At 48.3% G+C, this 17076-nt stretch overlaps 1 protein-coding gene across 2 annotated transcripts in view; it reads left to right on the plus strand.

Annotated features, from left to right (window-relative positions):
- Positions 1 to 10149, plus strand: part of BBS2 (Bardet-Biedl syndrome 2) — a 25671-nt gene extending 15522 nt beyond the window's left edge. For both annotated transcript variants that reach the window (XM_025212690.1, XM_025212691.1), the window contains 8 exons: positions 1276 to 1423; positions 1888 to 2059; positions 2874 to 3003; positions 5079 to 5210; positions 6395 to 6532; positions 7028 to 7140; positions 7968 to 8116; positions 9591 to 10149. In XM_025212690.1, coding sequence (XP_025068475.1) covers positions 1276 to 1423; positions 1888 to 2059; positions 2874 to 3003; positions 5079 to 5210; positions 6395 to 6532; positions 7028 to 7140; positions 7968 to 8116; positions 9591 to 9697 — 1089 coding nt within the window. In that variant the 3' untranslated portion in view covers positions 9698 to 10149. The remainder of the gene's footprint in view (positions 1 to 1275; positions 1424 to 1887; positions 2060 to 2873; positions 3004 to 5078; positions 5211 to 6394; positions 6533 to 7027; positions 7141 to 7967; positions 8117 to 9590) is intronic.
- The last annotated feature ends 6927 nt before the right edge of the window (positions 10150 to 17076 follow it).

Below are 17076 nucleotides of genomic sequence, written 5' to 3' on the forward strand. Positions count from 1 at the left end.
TGCCGTGGGCCGGTGTTGCCCCCCCCCGCCTCGGGGCTGCCCAGTGTGCAAGCTCTGGGCTGGCAGCAGCAGCCAACACTGCCCAGTGTGACACGCGGGGGGGGCCGCAGGTGCTGCCACCACGCAGCCCCGACAGGCGAGCCCAGAGCCGCCGCGAAGCCCGGGCTGGCAGCAGGGCCAGGTTACAAGCTGGTGCTGAGTGCAGGGAAAAGTGGCCCCTCACTTGCCCCGTGGCCAACGCCCCGCACTGTAGCTGCCTGCAGCCCATGTGGGGCTGCCTGCGCTAGCTCAGGACAGCCCTGTGTGGGCTGTGAGCGACTGCAGCAGGGAGCACTGGCCATGGGGTGGGCGAGGGGCCGCTTTTCCCCGCACACAGCACCAGCTTCTTCCCTCCCAGCTAGCTGGGGGTCGGGGCTTTGCGCTACCCCCTGCCTGTACCACGGGGCTGGGGGGCACTGAGGGTGAGTGGGTGGGGAGCTAGTGGGAGCATGGGGCCTGCACTGGTGTCCCAGGGCCAGTGCCAGTGGGGCCCAGAGCAGAGTGGTAGGAGCTCTACGGAGCCGGGCCAGCTCCCCACTCTCCCTGCTGGTGCAGCCCAGCCCGGCTCCACAGACCCCTGCCAGCCTGTGTCCCACTTTGGACCCCACCTGTGCTGGCCCTGGGACATGGGACCAATGTCCCAATGTCTTGGGACATTGGTCCCACGATGGTGACCAGGGGGCGGGGCATCTGTCAAGGGGTGGGGCTACCCATGTGGCCCTCGACAGCCTGCCAAAACTGGTTAAGGGGCCCTCCGCCTGAAATAATTGCCTGCCCCTGCTCTAGCTTGACATGGAGGAAGTAGGGAGAGAGCGCCATGCAGAGTTTTCAAAATAGTCCAGAGGAAGAGTAGATTCATAGGGTAACTGTACTGATTAATACCTGGATCCAGCAGTGCACTTAAACATGTGCTTCAGTCCCGTGGTATGTGCTCAGGTGTTGAGCACATGCTGAAGTGTTCTTTTTTGTTTGTTTGTTTTTTTAAATGAGGTCTATATACAGAGCTTGCAGTGGCAAACAGACACTATATAAGGGCTGTGTGCCTGGGTTTCAAGAGTTTGAGAGTAAGCTTAAATAAACCATTCTTTACACCACTTCTAAAATGTATGAAAGGTGCTGTAATAATTCCCTCTCCTTGGAGGAGGAAGGTGGTTTTTGGAGATATTTCTAAGCTGCTTGAGTGAAAAAAATGTTACTTTTGCAAGGCTGATCTAGAGCTGCTTGTGTACATTGCAGCAGATTGAGCTGAGCACTCAGGTCAATGAAGCTGACGCGCAGAGGGGAGTGATTCCAGCCAATACGCAGCTCCAGACAGCTTTTTCCGTTAACCTGGGTGGTGACAGTCAGTCTGCTCATGTTGAGTTGTGTATCTCCACATCAAATGGTGAGAGAGGATTTACAACTGGTTCTTGGAACTTCACATAAATGTTTTGTTATATTTAACTCCTGATTTGCCTGTCCCTTCACTAGTCTTCCATTTTCAGTTTCTTCTGTCTGGGCACTTTTCCCTTTGCAGAGTTTTGAATCAACAGATGTGGCATCTCTCAAAGTTTTCATTCCTGTAGCACCTAACTATTTGTTCCTCCTTCCAGAGGAATGAACAGAAAGGGCAATAAACTAGTTTTAATGATTTACAAAGCAAACCTTACTAGAGAACAATGAATTAAGTCTCCAGCCTGAGACTATTAAATCTGGCCCTTGGTGTAGTGGCTCAATGTTTATAGTGCATTGTTTTCTATGTTCTTTCCCCCATCCAAAATCCCTCGTTCATTTGGTTTTGAATGTAGTAGTGGTTTGTTGCCACAGAAGAGTTATTAACCAATAAACTACTTTCTCCCCTTTCCTAAGACACGATCATCCGAGCCGTGCTGATCTTTGCTGAAGGGATATTCGAAGGCGAGAGCCACGTTGTTCATCCCAACCTCCAGAACCTTTTAGGTCACATTCGGGTTCCCCTTACTCCTCCCAAAGATGTCCCAGTGGATTTACACATCAAAGCCTTTGTGGGTTACAGAAGCAGGTGAGGTTTATGGCAGCTTATATGGTGTAGTCAAACATCAGTTCCCATTGCAAGCAGCATTTGGTGAGAAACACAGCAGTGATGTCACTTTGATCTCTCTTGACAGACTTGTCTGGTAGCTGGTCTGTCAGTACAGTAGCTCCTTTACCTCCAAGAGAAATGAAATGTTCTTTGTAAAACAAACACAAACAAACAAACAAAAACAGCCAAAGCTCAGCATCTTCAGAAATGGTGTTCTTACATCCTTGAAGCCTTAAGTTTGCTTTATTTAAAGTCAAGGGCAGGTGTGCTCAGAAGGAGCATGGGATGTATCCTCTGAGAGCCTGAGTGTTCTCAGCTACTTTGAGGAAGGAAGTCCTGTGCGAGTATTTGAAGGCAGAATTTGAACAAGTCATTGTCTAAATAAAATGTCTCTTAACATATGTTAGAAAGTCATTCCTTCTGTTCACTTGTATGTCAAGATCAGTTTACCCTGATCTAGGTAGTAGTATCCTTTTGTAAGAAGTGTAAGAAGCCATTGCAGAAGAAATGTAGAGAACTGAATTCGGTTCTTGCCAGGATATAAACCTTTCCTGTCATCTGAAATGTTATTCATAATACATCTTAATTGTAGTTCTTAATAAGATGTCTCCAGCTATGTGTTTGAAATCTTCAATGTAGGGTCCTAATGAATTTTGTGTTTGTTGCAGGGACTGTGGTGACAGAGGCTGTGTGATGCCAAATTAATTATTTTTACTTTAATAGAAGGATGTAGTTGAGTGAGTCCCTGGCACACCAGTAAATTTCTCTTTTTTTCCCTCTGGGTTCCTTTTAGCACACAGTTCCATGTATTTGAGCTGACACGACAGCTACCACGCTTTTCAATGTATGCTTTGAGCAGCCCTGACTCAGCCCCTCAACCTCTAAGCTTTGTTAACTTTACAATCAGCGAGAGAGTGCAAAGGGTGAGTTTCATGCCCTGCATCTAATTTTCTGGTTCTGAGCACAGTTTTGGCTTTTGTATCAGGTGAAGCATTTGCAATTAACTTAGGAGTCCCTAAAGCAAAGGGTGTCAGTAAGAGTTGGTGTTTAACAGGAATCATTTACAGCTTGAGTTCATGCTGCTGGTTTTTCTTTTCAGTGCAGGCACAGTAGAATCTCTCCCAGAGTTTCCCTCTAGCTGCAGGAAATTACTGCTTAAGATCATAAAGAGTTTTTACAATTACCGATTCATTCACTGTTTATCACATAAAACCTTCCTTCCTTGCTTGCATAACAGGAACCCCATAACAGATGAGTAAATTTTGTAAATTAGCAGACAAGGGAAAAACACAACCGAGTGTCAAGATATGTCTTCTCCACTGCGCCAGCATCATTCAGATTCATAAGGATCTGTAAATGTTCTGCAGTTAATGTATGAAGTCTGAAGTCCTGGGACAGCAATTTATTGCAGCCTGTATCAAGAGCTGCTGGTCCACATCTGTTAATTACTGAAGAGCTACCACACCCAAGTAACTTTCATTGCATAGAAACATCCAGGCAAAAAGTAACACATTGCTTGGTTTCTTGAAGACAGAATGATCAGGTGTGTGTGTGACCTTTCGCAAGAAACTTAGTTAGCCTTACCCCTCTGAGTTCTGTCTCTCTTGGACATTTCTCTGTCTCTGGTTATCATAGTAGGGGACATCTCATAATCTGAATATTTTATCCTCTGAACACTCCTAAGAGACACAGAAGTGCTGTTATCCTCATTTTGCAGGTGTGGAGACACAGAGGGGCTAATTAAATTGTCCAAGACCAGATGGGGCAGGGGAGTCTGTATCAGTGGTGGGACTTGAACCTTGAACCCTCCCAAGGCCCCAGGTAGTGCCCTAATCACTAGATCGTCCTTCCTTTGTTAGCTTCTTGATTTTCCTCATTCTTGATCTAAAAAAAATAGTGCATTTAATTGACAGCTTATAAAGCAGCAACCTGTTCACTTTTCATGGGGCAAAAGAGTCATTAATTAATTCTGTGCTTACCCAGTAATGTCCAGAGTCCTGGAAAGCTCACTGTGGGTTGTTAAAATTGGAGTCAGATTTTAGTTGTGCTCATAGGCAGTGGAAGGCCAGGGCTAACGGGGCTTAGCCCCCGCAAATGCAGGGCAGCAGTGGCAGTGTAGAGGACCACCGGGCAGCCCAGCTGCAGGCTCCAGGCAGCTGCAGCAGAGGGGGAGGGGTGTGCACAGACAGACACGTAGCCAGGAGTGTAGCGCCCAACAGATAAGTCTGAAGGGGAAAGGGTGTGAGGGAGGGAAGGGGCATGAGGGGACCAGATTGAGGCCCACGTGGTGAGGGAGGGAGTGGGGTAGGGGCTGGGGCAAATGAGGCCCCGAGAAGCCACGTGTGATGCCATGTGCCTGCCGCTACCGGATGGGCAGGGAACAAGGCATAGGCGCAGCCGGTGTGTGGAAGGCATGTGGCATTGCACGTGGCTCCTGGGCGATGGCAATGGGGTGCAGAGCCCAGCCCTCCTCGGCAGCCCTGCTTGGCAAAACCCCACACACAAATCTGGGGGGCACATGCCCCCTGTGTCTCTCCCAGGGTATGTGCAGCACTGGGAGCCCCTGGAGCTGCCTGTGGCTCTGTCCCGTGACCTGCCCCGGCCTTGGGACCCCATTTGCCCCTGCCCTGTTCCACTTCCTCCCTCACCGCGGGGGCCTCAATCTGCCCCTTCCCTCCCCCACACCCCTTCCCCTTCACAGACTAACCTGCTGGGCAGTGTCTGTCTGTCTGTCCGTCCGTCCGTCCGTCCATGTGTGTAGAAGTATTTTTTAAGTTTAAGTTTTACACCCCCCCCCCCAATATTTTCTCCCTCCACCTGTGGTTGTGCTCTGTATTATAATAAAAACCAATTTAATTATATGGAGTAAAATCAATCTTGCATATGATTCCAGGATACAGTAAGCTAAGTGCTCTGCAGTCCTTGTATGTGTTTGTTGTATCACAAATACATTCCAGACATTTCTGGGAGTAAAGGGTGATGTGAATTTTTTTTGAAGGTTGTTATGTGGCTGAATCAGAGCTTTCTGTTGCCAGAAGATGCTGAGTTTCAAAGTGCACCCTTTCAAGTCTGTTTCACTTTCCTGCGCGATGCTGGGCAACTGTGCATAAAAATGAAACCCAGTGGGGAGGTAACTTTTTTACCCTTGTTCTACTGGGCTTAGTTCCTATCCAGATGTGAAAGTAAACATGCAGCCATGGTACAAAGTGGAGGAGGGAGGGGATCATTGTAATTTAGGAAAGTAGGGCTGGAAAGGATCTCACAAGATCTAGTCCAGCTCCCTGCTCAGGGGCGGATCATTCCTGACTAAACCTTCCCAGCCAAGTGTCTGTCTATCTGGTCTGGCAAATTCCCAGGGATGAAGAGTCTGCAACTTATCAAGGCAGCCTGTTCCAATGCTTGATCACCCTCATAGTCAGAAAATTCTTCCTAATTTTGAAACTAAATTTCCTTTGCTGCAGCTTGAGTCCATTGTTCCTAGTCCTTTCTCTTGCCACCACAGAGAAAAGGCTATGTCCACCCTCTTTGTAATCTCCTTTCATCTATTTGAGGAGTGTTATCAAATCCCCTCCTCAGTCTTCTTTAGAGCAGGAATAGGAGGAAGCAAGCTGTTTGCATTTCCTGGGCTCTTTTTTTGTGCTTATTCTTTTCAGCTGAGAATTATTGCCACAGCCTCAGAGCCTTACTGTTCCATGTGCCACTACCGGATGGGCAGGGGACAAGGCATAACTGCAGCCAGTGCACGGAAGGCATGTGGCATTGCACGTGGCTCCTGGGCAATGGCAGTGGGGAGTGGAAGTGCTAACATTTTAGGTGGGGCATTGTCCAGAGTATCTTCAGTTCTCTTTTCTGGGCACGTGATGCCTGTTTTACTATCCGGAAGTAAAATTCCAAGCCCAGTCAGTGTAATGGACGATACAGTACATTGTCCTTTCAGCTTTCTGAAGCAATGTATTCTTTTGGGGTTGAATTCACCACTGTGCAGAGGGGTAGCACAAATTTGATGTGGACATAGCCCTAACAGGAAGGTACAGGGTGCAGGTTAGCAGTACATGTCTCTGCACAGTGAGGTCTGAGCTCCCTCCAAACAGGAAGGCGTCCCCTGTATTACACTAGGCTCTGGATCTTGTCCATAGTGTTTAATTCTAACAATGTATATTATTGGAGTAATAGACCTCCCAGTGAAAATCTTGCCTGTTGATAGTATTTGAGGATTGGTTGAATACTCTGTAACATGAATCCTACTTAACAGTCATGGGAAGAGAGATTTTGGTGGTGAGGAAGTCTGAAACGTATTTTACTCTTGCCTGTTAGATTTCTGTCAGCACTGATGACATTGATCTAGCTGGCAACATTATCCAGTCAATGGCCTCCTTCTTGGCAATCGAAGACTTGCAGGTGGAAGCAGATTTTCCTGCATACTTTGAGGAGCTGCGGAAAGTGCTAATTAAGGTCAGCTTCTAACAAGTGTTTCCAAATAGTGATTTTTGGTTGGAGACAAGTCACAGGTAGGAAGTGAGTGGTGTGCATTGCTTGGCATCTAAACCTTTTGCAGTCTTCTGTCATTTAAAACTAAGGCTGTGGCTTGCTGTATGTAAGAATGGCAGTTTCCAAAATGGGATCTTCTCTTGCTTAGTGGTTTGTTATTTTGAAAATTCCCTTATTGTTTCAGCTATTACATATGAGATTCAAAGCTCATCAAAATCAATGGGTTAGGATCAGGCCCTTATGTGAATAAGAAAGGTTAATAAACAGTGGGAGAATAGTAGCTATCCCACGTCTTGCCAGGGGAGAAGTTATTGCTGCACTAGCAAAGGTACCCCAGGGGAGGGATAGGAAGTGAGGGCAGTGTATGCCTTAGAGTTCAACTCCAGTGTCTTAGGTCTTCATTAAATGCCTGTGGTGGAGGTGGGCGATGCTTAATTCATGAATGTTCATTCTTGATAGGTGGATGAGCATCATACAGTACATCAGAAACTCACTGCCGACATGGCCGATCATTCCAACCTCATCCGGAGCATGCTGGTCCGAGCAGAAGATGCACGTCTCATGGGAGACATGTGAGCAGCTGTTGTCTTGCTCTGCCATATAGAAATGGTAGCATGGTATAAGTGTGGAGTGGGTACATATTAGTCATACCTGATCATTGTGGTTAACTAGAATTGTCTCGGCTGTCCTCCTTTTGATCTGCCCCTTCTGGATCCTCCTGGATTCTTAACCTGTTCTTTTAGGTTAAGAACCAAATGGGTAGGAAAAGGGGGAGATGGAAACTGTAGCAATGATTCAGTTTGAGACTGGCAGTGTGAATTAGCTGGCTATGAGGGAATGGTCAAGTTCTCAGTTAGGTTAGAACAAGTCCATTCTGGCCAGAAGGGAGCAGAAGCTGGTTGAGGTGGGAAGAAGAGGATGCTTCTTCTGTGACTTTAGAGAATGTTACTCCCCTTAACAGCTTTTTCCTCCTGAAGCCAGTGACTAATGTACATCCTCACTCTTGCAAGAAGCCTAGAGATCCACTGCAACTACTGATCATCCAGACTTACTCTTCTAAAGAAAGGAATTCCTTTTCTCAGAGCTGCCGGTCACTAATTAAGTATCAGAGCAAGAAGCTAATGGGAGGCATGAAAAAGAGAATGAAAATAGGGCATCTGTTTTGAAATACTTAGTTTCTGGGTGTAAGTAATGAATAATAACTGTCATGGTGAGATGTGGTTGTACTGGGTACCTGTGTGACTCTGTGTAGCCTTGTAGCTTCAAGCGCTTGAGAAGACAAGTAGCTCAGTCACTACAAGAACTAAATATTGTTGCCACTTTGACCTTAGCAAAACAAGAAATGTCTTGGTTTTCTTGTCCCCGGTGTTTCACATAACCCTCGTGTTTGCTCCCCCAGGAAAAACATGAAGAAACGGTATGTAGAACTCTACGATCTGAACAGAGACTTAATAAATGGATATAAAATTCGCTGCACCAATCACACCGAGCTGTTAAATAATCTCAAAGCTGTAAATCAAGCAATCCAGAGGGCTGGGCGGCTGCGTGGTAAGTGTGGGTCAGGTGTGGTAAGTCTAGGGATTCATTGGTTTTGGTCCTACCAGTAGGCAAGGGTAAAGAATGATGCATCTAAGAGCAAACATAATAGTTGGAGCTTTATTGAAAGACCAGATTAATTTAGTTGAGTTTGATCCAAGAACAAAATAGTGGAAATTTCCTTACTTGTTTTTCTGGTGCAGAGGAATACAGGTTTTCTGTTTAGACTGCAGTGTTACTTTCCATTTGTATTTTGCTTTAAAAGTATCTCTGAGCTGCTGTATTCCCTAATCTCAAAGGATCCCAAAACTGCTGTTCAACTGTAGTGTAGATTTTGGCCCTAATCCTGCAAACTGCTCTGAATAGGCAAACCTCTGCATTGGCACAGAGATCAGCTTACGCACAGCAATTGGTAAGGGTAAGGTGTGTTTTTAATGCCCAGGAAAATTTGCCAGGCTGTGTTTCATAAATCTGAAGTACAGAAAACATATTAAATCTAACATATATACATATGTGTGAAAAAACTGCCATGCTTCTTATACTAGAATACTTTCCAAGCCCTATAATTTATTATTTAGCTGTCTCTCCTTGGAAAGTCATAAGCTCTGCCAGTATTGACACAAACAAACTCAAATTTTATAGTGCACACTGAAAATGTAGAGCATGCAAGGAAGTTGCTGGGCTGAGGACAGAGGTTCATTGTCAAACCCAATTTGTTTTTCTACTTATTAGGTTGGAAGAAGCACCAGGTATGGTCTCTTGGTATTTCTTTTGCATTAATTACTTGCTAAGGACCCAGTGCTGAGTTACTGAGAATTGTAAATTCCCATGAAAGTTAGTTTGTTATGAGTGCTTAGTGAAACTTGGGATCAGGACCCAAATGCAGCTTTTGGTAGTGTTAAGGAGAAAAGTTAGTTTTAAGCTTTTTGAGTGTAAACATTACTACTATAATTAGACACAATTGTTAGTGTCATTTTAAAGCTAAATTGAATTTTTCACTTTTAAGTTTTAAGTTTAAAGGAGACACTATCATATTAAGTCAGACTCTGCAAATTTACCCAAACTACAATAAATCTAAAAATTATTGAAATTGCTGTAAATATTCTTTTACCCTGTTTTACTTTTCTTCCTTTTGAATAATACTAGTTAGATTCACTTGTACTTCTATGCCTTAGCATTTTGCAAACTGTTTGAGGAGAATTTCTTGTTTAGCTGTCTGGGAAAGTGGCTGTCTTTATTTTTGGATGGACCCGGCTCATCACAGTGATATGCCAGCTAGGTATGGACCTGTAGGCATCTGTGTAATACAAGAAAGAAAACCTTTTCCCCTTGCAATTAAAAAAGTAAAGAAGAATTACCAAGTTTTAAAAAATGTATTATGAGAACCTAAATTTTCAGTGATCAGATGTGACTGGTAAGATCCCTTTACTGGCTTCTAGCTTCAGTTTTGGGCTGATATTTTCTCTCTCTTTTGCTCTCTTTCCAGTTGGCAAACCCAAGACACAGGTGATCACAGCATGTCGGGATGCAATTAGGAACAACAACCTAAACATGCTCTTCAGGATAATGCGTGTTGGAACTGCGTCTTGTTGAGAGAAGAAGCATGGAGCTCATACTTTTAGACAAAGATGATTCTTGACCAAGGGACAGAGACATTGTAGTTCTTCCTCCTAGGCTGTTCCCAAAATAATTACCTAGATGCTGGAAGGGAAAAGCACAGGGGCGATATGATGTATAGCAATGTGTAATGGAGCAATGCTGAAAAACAGTTCAGTCTGCCAGTCCACTGTAGAATTCAGTAATCAGAACAGATAGCTTTGTAATGAAACTGGCAGGTAGGAAATGCTATTGTGGAGATTAAAGAATAGGACCAGCTATGGAGAAAGGGTTAGAATTGTAAAATGCAGCTGGGATATTTGTGTAAGTCATTTGAGACAGTTGTATAATTCTGTAATATTTTTCTTAATGCAACCTATTTATGCAATTTATATATTTTATAGTTATGGTACCAATCTTTTCCATTAAAACAGAATGGGCAGACTTTCCCCATACTTGTGCTCAGTTGCGGGGATGTGCGCTGTTATGTAGTTGATAATGACACACCTCACAGGTTTTGTTCTATAGCCGATGGTGTATTTTGTGAGCAAAGCAACTAACTCAGAGAGAATGTAAAAAGCCTGAGGTGAAGTCAAAGATTTTTGTGGGTGGTAACTCTTATTGGATCAGCTATAGAGTTGGGAGGGATAAGGACAAGCTTTTGGGTACTACTGTACCCTTTCTCAGGTCTGAGCTGAGGTGAGGGTGATATTTTAAACCCAGCCCTTGGAACTACAGCCTGATAACGTGTGCTACTTGAAATCCAGATCTGAGTTTCTGGGGCTGTCTTTCATATTTAGTTACTAATTGCTACTATGTGCTTTAGTACAATGCTGTTGTATGCCACTGCTGCAGGGAGAGGCTGCATTTGTGGTAGCTCTCAGTTTGTGGGCTAGGTAAAGGCTGAGTTCTCAACCACAGCATGCCTAATTGGCTGTATGGAAGCAATAGAAAGTAACCCATACTCAGCTTCTGGGCAGCCAGGAACTAGTCAGTTCCCTAAAGTCAGTACTTGTGTCTTTCTTGGACTAGAGGATGTTCCACCTCTAGCTACTTATTTTCTGCTACTGATGAATGTAACATTGCATCCCATGGATGCGTAAGAAAAAATGGTGTGCCTTCAATAGATACACTTTTTTTAAACTAGCCTTAAAGTAACACAGTAGGTTTGTGGGTTGGAATTTAAATGTGTTTAGACCGTATACAGGAAGAAGCTGATGCATCTGATCAGTTACATCTTCAGCACCTACCATCCATCTCTATACGGTAGAATGCCAAGCAACTGTAGGTCCAGGCAACCACTTCTTGTTTCTGCAGTGCAGTTCTTCCTTCTTTTAAAGTTCTATGCCAAGTTCTTGTTCCTTTTGGATCAGGGAATACCTTGTGGCATGTGCAAGCTTGGGGGGAAAACCCAAAGCAATCTTTCTAAATTCCCTTGTTAACAAAAGCAGACAGGGTTCTTTGGGTAAATGTGGTATCTTTTATTAGACCAACTGAATAGTTGGAAAAATTGTTGTTTGCAAGCTTTTGGGCACAAGCATCCTTCTTCAGGTATAGGGAGAGTCTGCTGGTGTTTGTGCTGGGTGGAATAGAAATCAATATGCAAAATGCAGGTCTGTAAAAATGCAAATACATGGCAGTGGAGATCAGAGGGAATGGGAGACAATAGGTGTGAGACAGGTAGGTTGGAGGGGAAGAGGGGAATGTTGACCTGGTGATAGAATGTTGCTAGTAAAATGTAGAGAGTTTATCTGGGGTTATCAGATGGCAGGCGGGTTGTAATGCACCAGAAATCCAATGTCTGTATTTAGTCTATAATTTTTTTGTATCCAGTAGATTTATGAAATGAAGTTTGTAGGCTTGTCTACAAAAGGTGTTTTGTAAATTCCCATTTGAGGATTAGAACTGAGAGACTGGAGAAAAAGAGAGTGGTTCTCTTGTGAGAAGTGTGTACCCATAGTAATTGGGTATTTTTGTCTTTGATAGATTTTTGGTGTGCATTCGTTCTGGTGTGCAGTTGTTGTTTGGCTTCTACATACTTTCTATCAGGCCATTCAGTGCATTGGATGAGCTATATTACATTTCTGGAGATGCAGGTGTAAGATCCAGGAATGGTGATGGTTCTGTTGTAGGATGTAGTTATTGTCGGAGTGGTGGAGATTGGCAGAATTTACCTTTTTTGTCCCAGCATGGTCTGGATCCATTTGGTGTGCTTTGGGCCATAGGAAGTTTGCTTCTGGTGATGAGGTTGGTGAGGTTTGGTGCTTGTTTAAAGGGAAGGGAGGGTGGTTCTGGAAAGATCTCTTTTAGAATTGGGTCTTCTTCTAGCATGGGTTGCAGTTGTTTGAGGACTTTCTGTATAGGTTCCAGGGAAGGATGGTATGTCATAAAAACGAAATGTGTGTGATTATGTTAGCAAACGATTTTTAAAACACAGGCTCTGGCTATGGGCAGAGGTAACTTTTAATCACTTCAAAAAGGGCAGGGGAAATCACTGCTTGCAGGTATGCATCTGCTGTTACACCTTAACTGTTACCTCTGCTTCTGTAGTGACACACATGATCTAAATCACTGTACATTTATTCTGCATGAAACCTGAGTGAAAATTGCCATTAGGGCTGTGTGAAACTTCGGCAGCTGTTTCGTTTTGGAGGCGTTTTGGCTCGTTTTGGCACCCAAAACACTGAATCTGAAATTAAATGTAAGGCTCCAAAATTAAACGAAACCATCCAAAACATTTCAGAGATGTTTTGGAAAATTTTGGAGTTTTGGAGCTGGGCTTGCAGGGAAACAAAAACTAAGAGAAGGGAGGGGGAAGAGTGGGGGAAGGACTGCTCTGGTTTTGACATCTGTAGCTGGCCAGTGTCTGCAATCTATCCCCAAGGTCCCTTCCAATCCCAGTGCTCGGGGGGGGGACGACACGACACAACGCTTCTTCCCGGCACTAGGCATGGGCTGCGCTGAGCACCGGTCCCAGCTGGCAATGGCAACCTGCTGTCATCCCGCATGCAGCTCCGGGGGCCCATGCCCCCCAGGAAGTGTGGGACACAGTTCCAGTCCTTCCGGGGGGTGTGGGCCCCCGGATCTGCAAGCAGGATGACAGCATCCATCTGTCACGGCACCCCCGCCACACTTCCCCGGTTCTCCTTGCCCCCAGGCACCTCAGGCAGCCCAGCCAGGCCAGGAAGACACTACCCAGAGGTTCGCCGCAGGCTCTAGGGGGCAGCAGCAAGCAGAGGCTTGCAGGTGGACTTGGAGGCAGCCCCATCAATTCAGCGCGGCAATGCTCCCAAGGCTTGCTGGGCGGCTGGCCGGTCTGGAGCCCGATCCTGCTGCCTGGGCCCACGCAAGGGCAGGGCCAGCTTTGTCCTGCTCTAGCACAAAAGGGCAGGTAGCTTATGGCACTCAGGATTCCCAGGCAGTCTGCCATCCAGATACTAACCGGATCTGGACCTACTTAGCTTCCAAGATTGGATGCAATCAGTACAGTCTGGCGGTACATGTGTAGGATTGGCATAGTGGGGGTCCCCATAGGCTTGAATGGGGTGGACATGGTGCCTGGAAGCCCCCATTGGAATGCATGGGGGTGACACGGTGCCTGCAAGTCCCCATTGCAATGTATGGGGTTGACCTGCTGCCTGAAAGTCCCCATAGGCTTGCATGGGGTTGACGTGGTGCCCGAAAGTCCCCTTAGGAATGCATTGGGTTGACATGGTGTCCGGAATTCCTGCCACCAGGGGTTTCACTCCCAATCAAGTACTGAGGGTGCAGACAAAGCACCTGCACAACCACCAGGGGCTTAAGCCTCCAAAAAGATCCCCCCCGCCTTAGCTTTGGAAAAGTGCCCCCGAGCCCTGGCTTTAGCCTCCATCTGTCACAGTACCCACCCCCCCTTCCCCGGTTCCCCTTGCCCCCAGGCATTTTAGGCAGCCTGGCCAAGTCGGGAAGACACCACCTGGAGGCCTCCCACAGGCTCTAGGGGGCAGCAGGAAGCAGAGGCTTGCAGGTGGACACAGAGCCTGCTCCATTCACTCCACCCGCCGTAGCTAGCAGTTACCCCTGGAGCCCGGGGGCTGGCACCTGCAGAGCCGTGCTGTCTCCAGGCACCTCGGGCAGCCCCACTAGGCTGGGAAGACTACACCCAGAGGCTTGCCGTGGGCTCTAGGGGCAGCAGCAAGCAGAGGCTTGCAGGTGGACTTGCAGGTGACCCCATCAACTCCACGCAGCAGTGCTCCCAAGGCTTGCCAGGCGGCCAGCCGGTCCAGGGCCCGATCCCGCTGCCTGGGCCCAGGCAAGGGCAGGTGGCCTACGGCACCCAGTATTCCAAGGTGGTCTCCAATCCAGGTACTAACCAGGCCCGGGCTTGCTTAGCTTCTGAGAGCAGATGCAATCAGTCTGGTCTGGCCACAGGCGGGTGGGATTAGTAAAGCAGGGTCCCCATAGGCTTGAATGGGGTGGACATGGTGCCTGGAAGCCCCCATTGAAATGCATGGAATTGACAGTTGGAGATCAGGAGCAGAGGGAGCAGGGCGCACGTGTGCCACACACACACACGTGCCCCCTTACCTCGGTGGCGGAGGCAGCAGGTGGCGAACGGGGGCGGCAGCAAGCCCTCCCCTTCCAAATCCCTCTCTCACACACCCCTGGGCCCAACCGCTCACACCCTGATCTCACCTCAGCTGCCCTTCAGATGCAGGATTCGCTCAGTGTCCTATATGGCTTTAGCCAAGAATTTCCCTTCCCCATGCTCCCTCGTCAAGGCCCAGGCATGTCTGCCCTCCCCTGTGTGCGCCCTGCCTTCCTGGCCTTGGGAGCCCCTGTCTCTTCTCCTTCCCACTCCCCACAGTGCCCAGTGCACAGCCAAGCTCACCATGATCTTCTGTAGCAGGACCACTTTGCAGGTCTCCGGCTCCAGGGTGTCCTCTCCCCTCTGCTTGGTGGCTCTGCAGAGTGTGGGGATGCAGAGGCAGCTTCTGTGATGGGAGGCTGGCCGTCAGACCAGCGCACACAGGTGGATGTGTCAGAGCCCGTGGGCTGTGTCTCCACTGGGGAGACCTTGGTTCATGTGGTATGACTGCCGTAAAGGCTGAATGTTGGGAGTCAAGGGTGGTCTGGGGGCCAGTTCCCTTAGGGGACTTTCCTACCTTTCCTTGGCCCTGGAGGTGCAGTATGATGTCTGTGAGGGCTTCTTCCTCCAGGAGCATCAGTTCTTCACCCTCCTGCTCTTCTTCCACCTCCTTGCCTTGCAAGTAGGGAATCACTTCACAGGGATGAAAAGGGAGAGGGTGACTATTGCTGCAGCTTGAAGGGTGTAAAGGAGCACAGGGGGCGCAAAGATGCTTTCATCTTCCTTCTGGAGCCTAGGAAGTAGGGAATCACTTCACAGGGATGAAAAGGGAGAGGGTGACTATTGCTGCAGCTTGAAGGGTGTAAAGGAGCACAGGGGGCGCAAAGATGCTTTCATCTTCCTTCTGGAGCCTAGGGCCCTGTGCCAGAGCAAGTATCACACAGCCTCCCCGTGCATCGACTCTGCATTTTCAACCTCATGCCCCCATTACTAAGGAGGACCAGACTGTCCCTGCTTCCCCAGCAGGTGCCGGCCCCTGCACTGACCATGGTTCCCCCTAAGCCAAACCCCACGGTGCCCTCCTGCAGGGAATGGTGCCTGTGACACTGGGATCACTGGAGATGTGTGGCTCAGGCCTCTGTCCTGGCTAAGATTCAACTGCGTAATACCGGGGATGGATGGATTGGTCTGAGTGAGCGCATTGTCCCCAGATTTTTGGCACCCAGGCTGTCTCCTCACCTTTGATGGTGATGCCATAGGGTGGGTTGCTCCAGGACTCCACAGAGCTCTCAAGGTCTCCCCGGGAGGAGCTGGAGCTGAGGCTGGGGCTCAGGCAGGGCTTGCTGACCGCCTGCCCCGGGGAAGCTGGGTCCCCCTCCATAACAGTGCAGGGGGCCGCCTCCTCTGGCCTGGTTTCAGGGCACAGCTCCTGGTGGCTGGGTGCCCTGGGAGGAGAGCTGCACGGCAGCCCTGCCTGGTGCTCTGTCTGTGCTGGGTCCCGCCTGCCCAGATGGAGCCGGGGCCACCTCCCTGCTTTCCGAGAGGGCTCCTCTGCCTCCTCGGTCTTTGTTCCAGGAGCTGCGGGTTTCCTTCTCCAGCACAGCAGGCATGCCCACCACCTGGTCTTGACTGTGCCCACTGCACCAATTGGGCTGCTCTCCTCCTCTGGCACAGGCCTCCTGCTGCTGACTTCCTCCCCTGGGGACACCTTGGTCATCCTGTGCTTCAGCATCTGCCTCAGCCTGTCCATCCTGGCAGGGAGCAGGAGCAGTTATGAGCCACACATCAAAGCATCTTCTCCCTAACCACCTGCCTGCCCTCCCTGGCCACCTCGGCCAGCCGCTCTTGTCCAGGAGACAGGCAGCTCACTCAGCTTTTCCCTCCCCATCCTAGCAGCTTTGGTCCCAGGGCTCTCAGGCTTTGAGAGCTGCGTGGTCAGGGACAAAGACCTTCGGTTGGTTTGGACATGCGCTTCCCTCCCACTGCCGCAGCCCATTCGTGCTGCCTGGGGAGGGGTTGAGAGTCCGCTCTTGGGGATCTTTCCAAACACCCTGCAGGTGGCCTTGGAGAGCCCCAGGGGGCTGTGTCACTACGTGGAGGTTTTGATTCTCCAGCCAAATTTGCAAATATGTGAAGCTGGCAGGGGCACGCTGAAGGCCACTCACTTGCCTTGGGGGATAGAGCGCTGCTGGGCAGATGCTCACAGACCCTCCGGGTGTGCTGTGATCCGCTTGAGGCTCAGGCACTGAGGGGCCCTGACGCGCTTCTTACTTCCTAGGAGCTGTAGCCGGTGGGTGAGGTCCGCTAGGTGAAAAGGGACTACAGGTTCACATCACTAGTGTGGTTTGACCATAGCCCTTTAGACAGCCCCTTCCCTTCCAAGAATTTGCACTTCTCCTTTTTTCTGCCCTTTCCCTCGGTGCTTCCCCACTGACAGAAGACTCGTCACTCCCTGACTTGCCCATGTTGGCCCTTCACTCCAAACCAGATTGAACTCCTGCTCCTTTGAGGTTGACGTTTGGATCCTGTGCTGCTCTCTGCCTTTCTCCTACCTATGGAGTGTCTTTATCCCTGTCAATGCCCAGGAAAGGATCTATTCCCCAGCTCTGCATTACCAATATATCTCACGCTACATTTATTCTAATGACATCCAGTGTTCCTGTCCACACTGGCTGTGCACCATGCCTTATCCATCCTGGCTCTGAAGGAGACCCTGCATCAGGAACCATTTGGTGGCTTCAGGTTCACAGTTCAGGAAAAACCGGTCTGAATCAGAGATACGAAACACACACAGGGTTAAAACACAAAC

This window comes from Alligator sinensis, unplaced genomic scaffold (genome assembly GCF_000455745.1).
Source record: "Alligator sinensis unplaced genomic scaffold, ASM45574v1 scaffold1000_1, whole genome shotgun sequence".
Lineage (NCBI taxonomy): Eukaryota > Metazoa > Chordata > Crocodylia > Alligatoridae > Alligator > Alligator sinensis.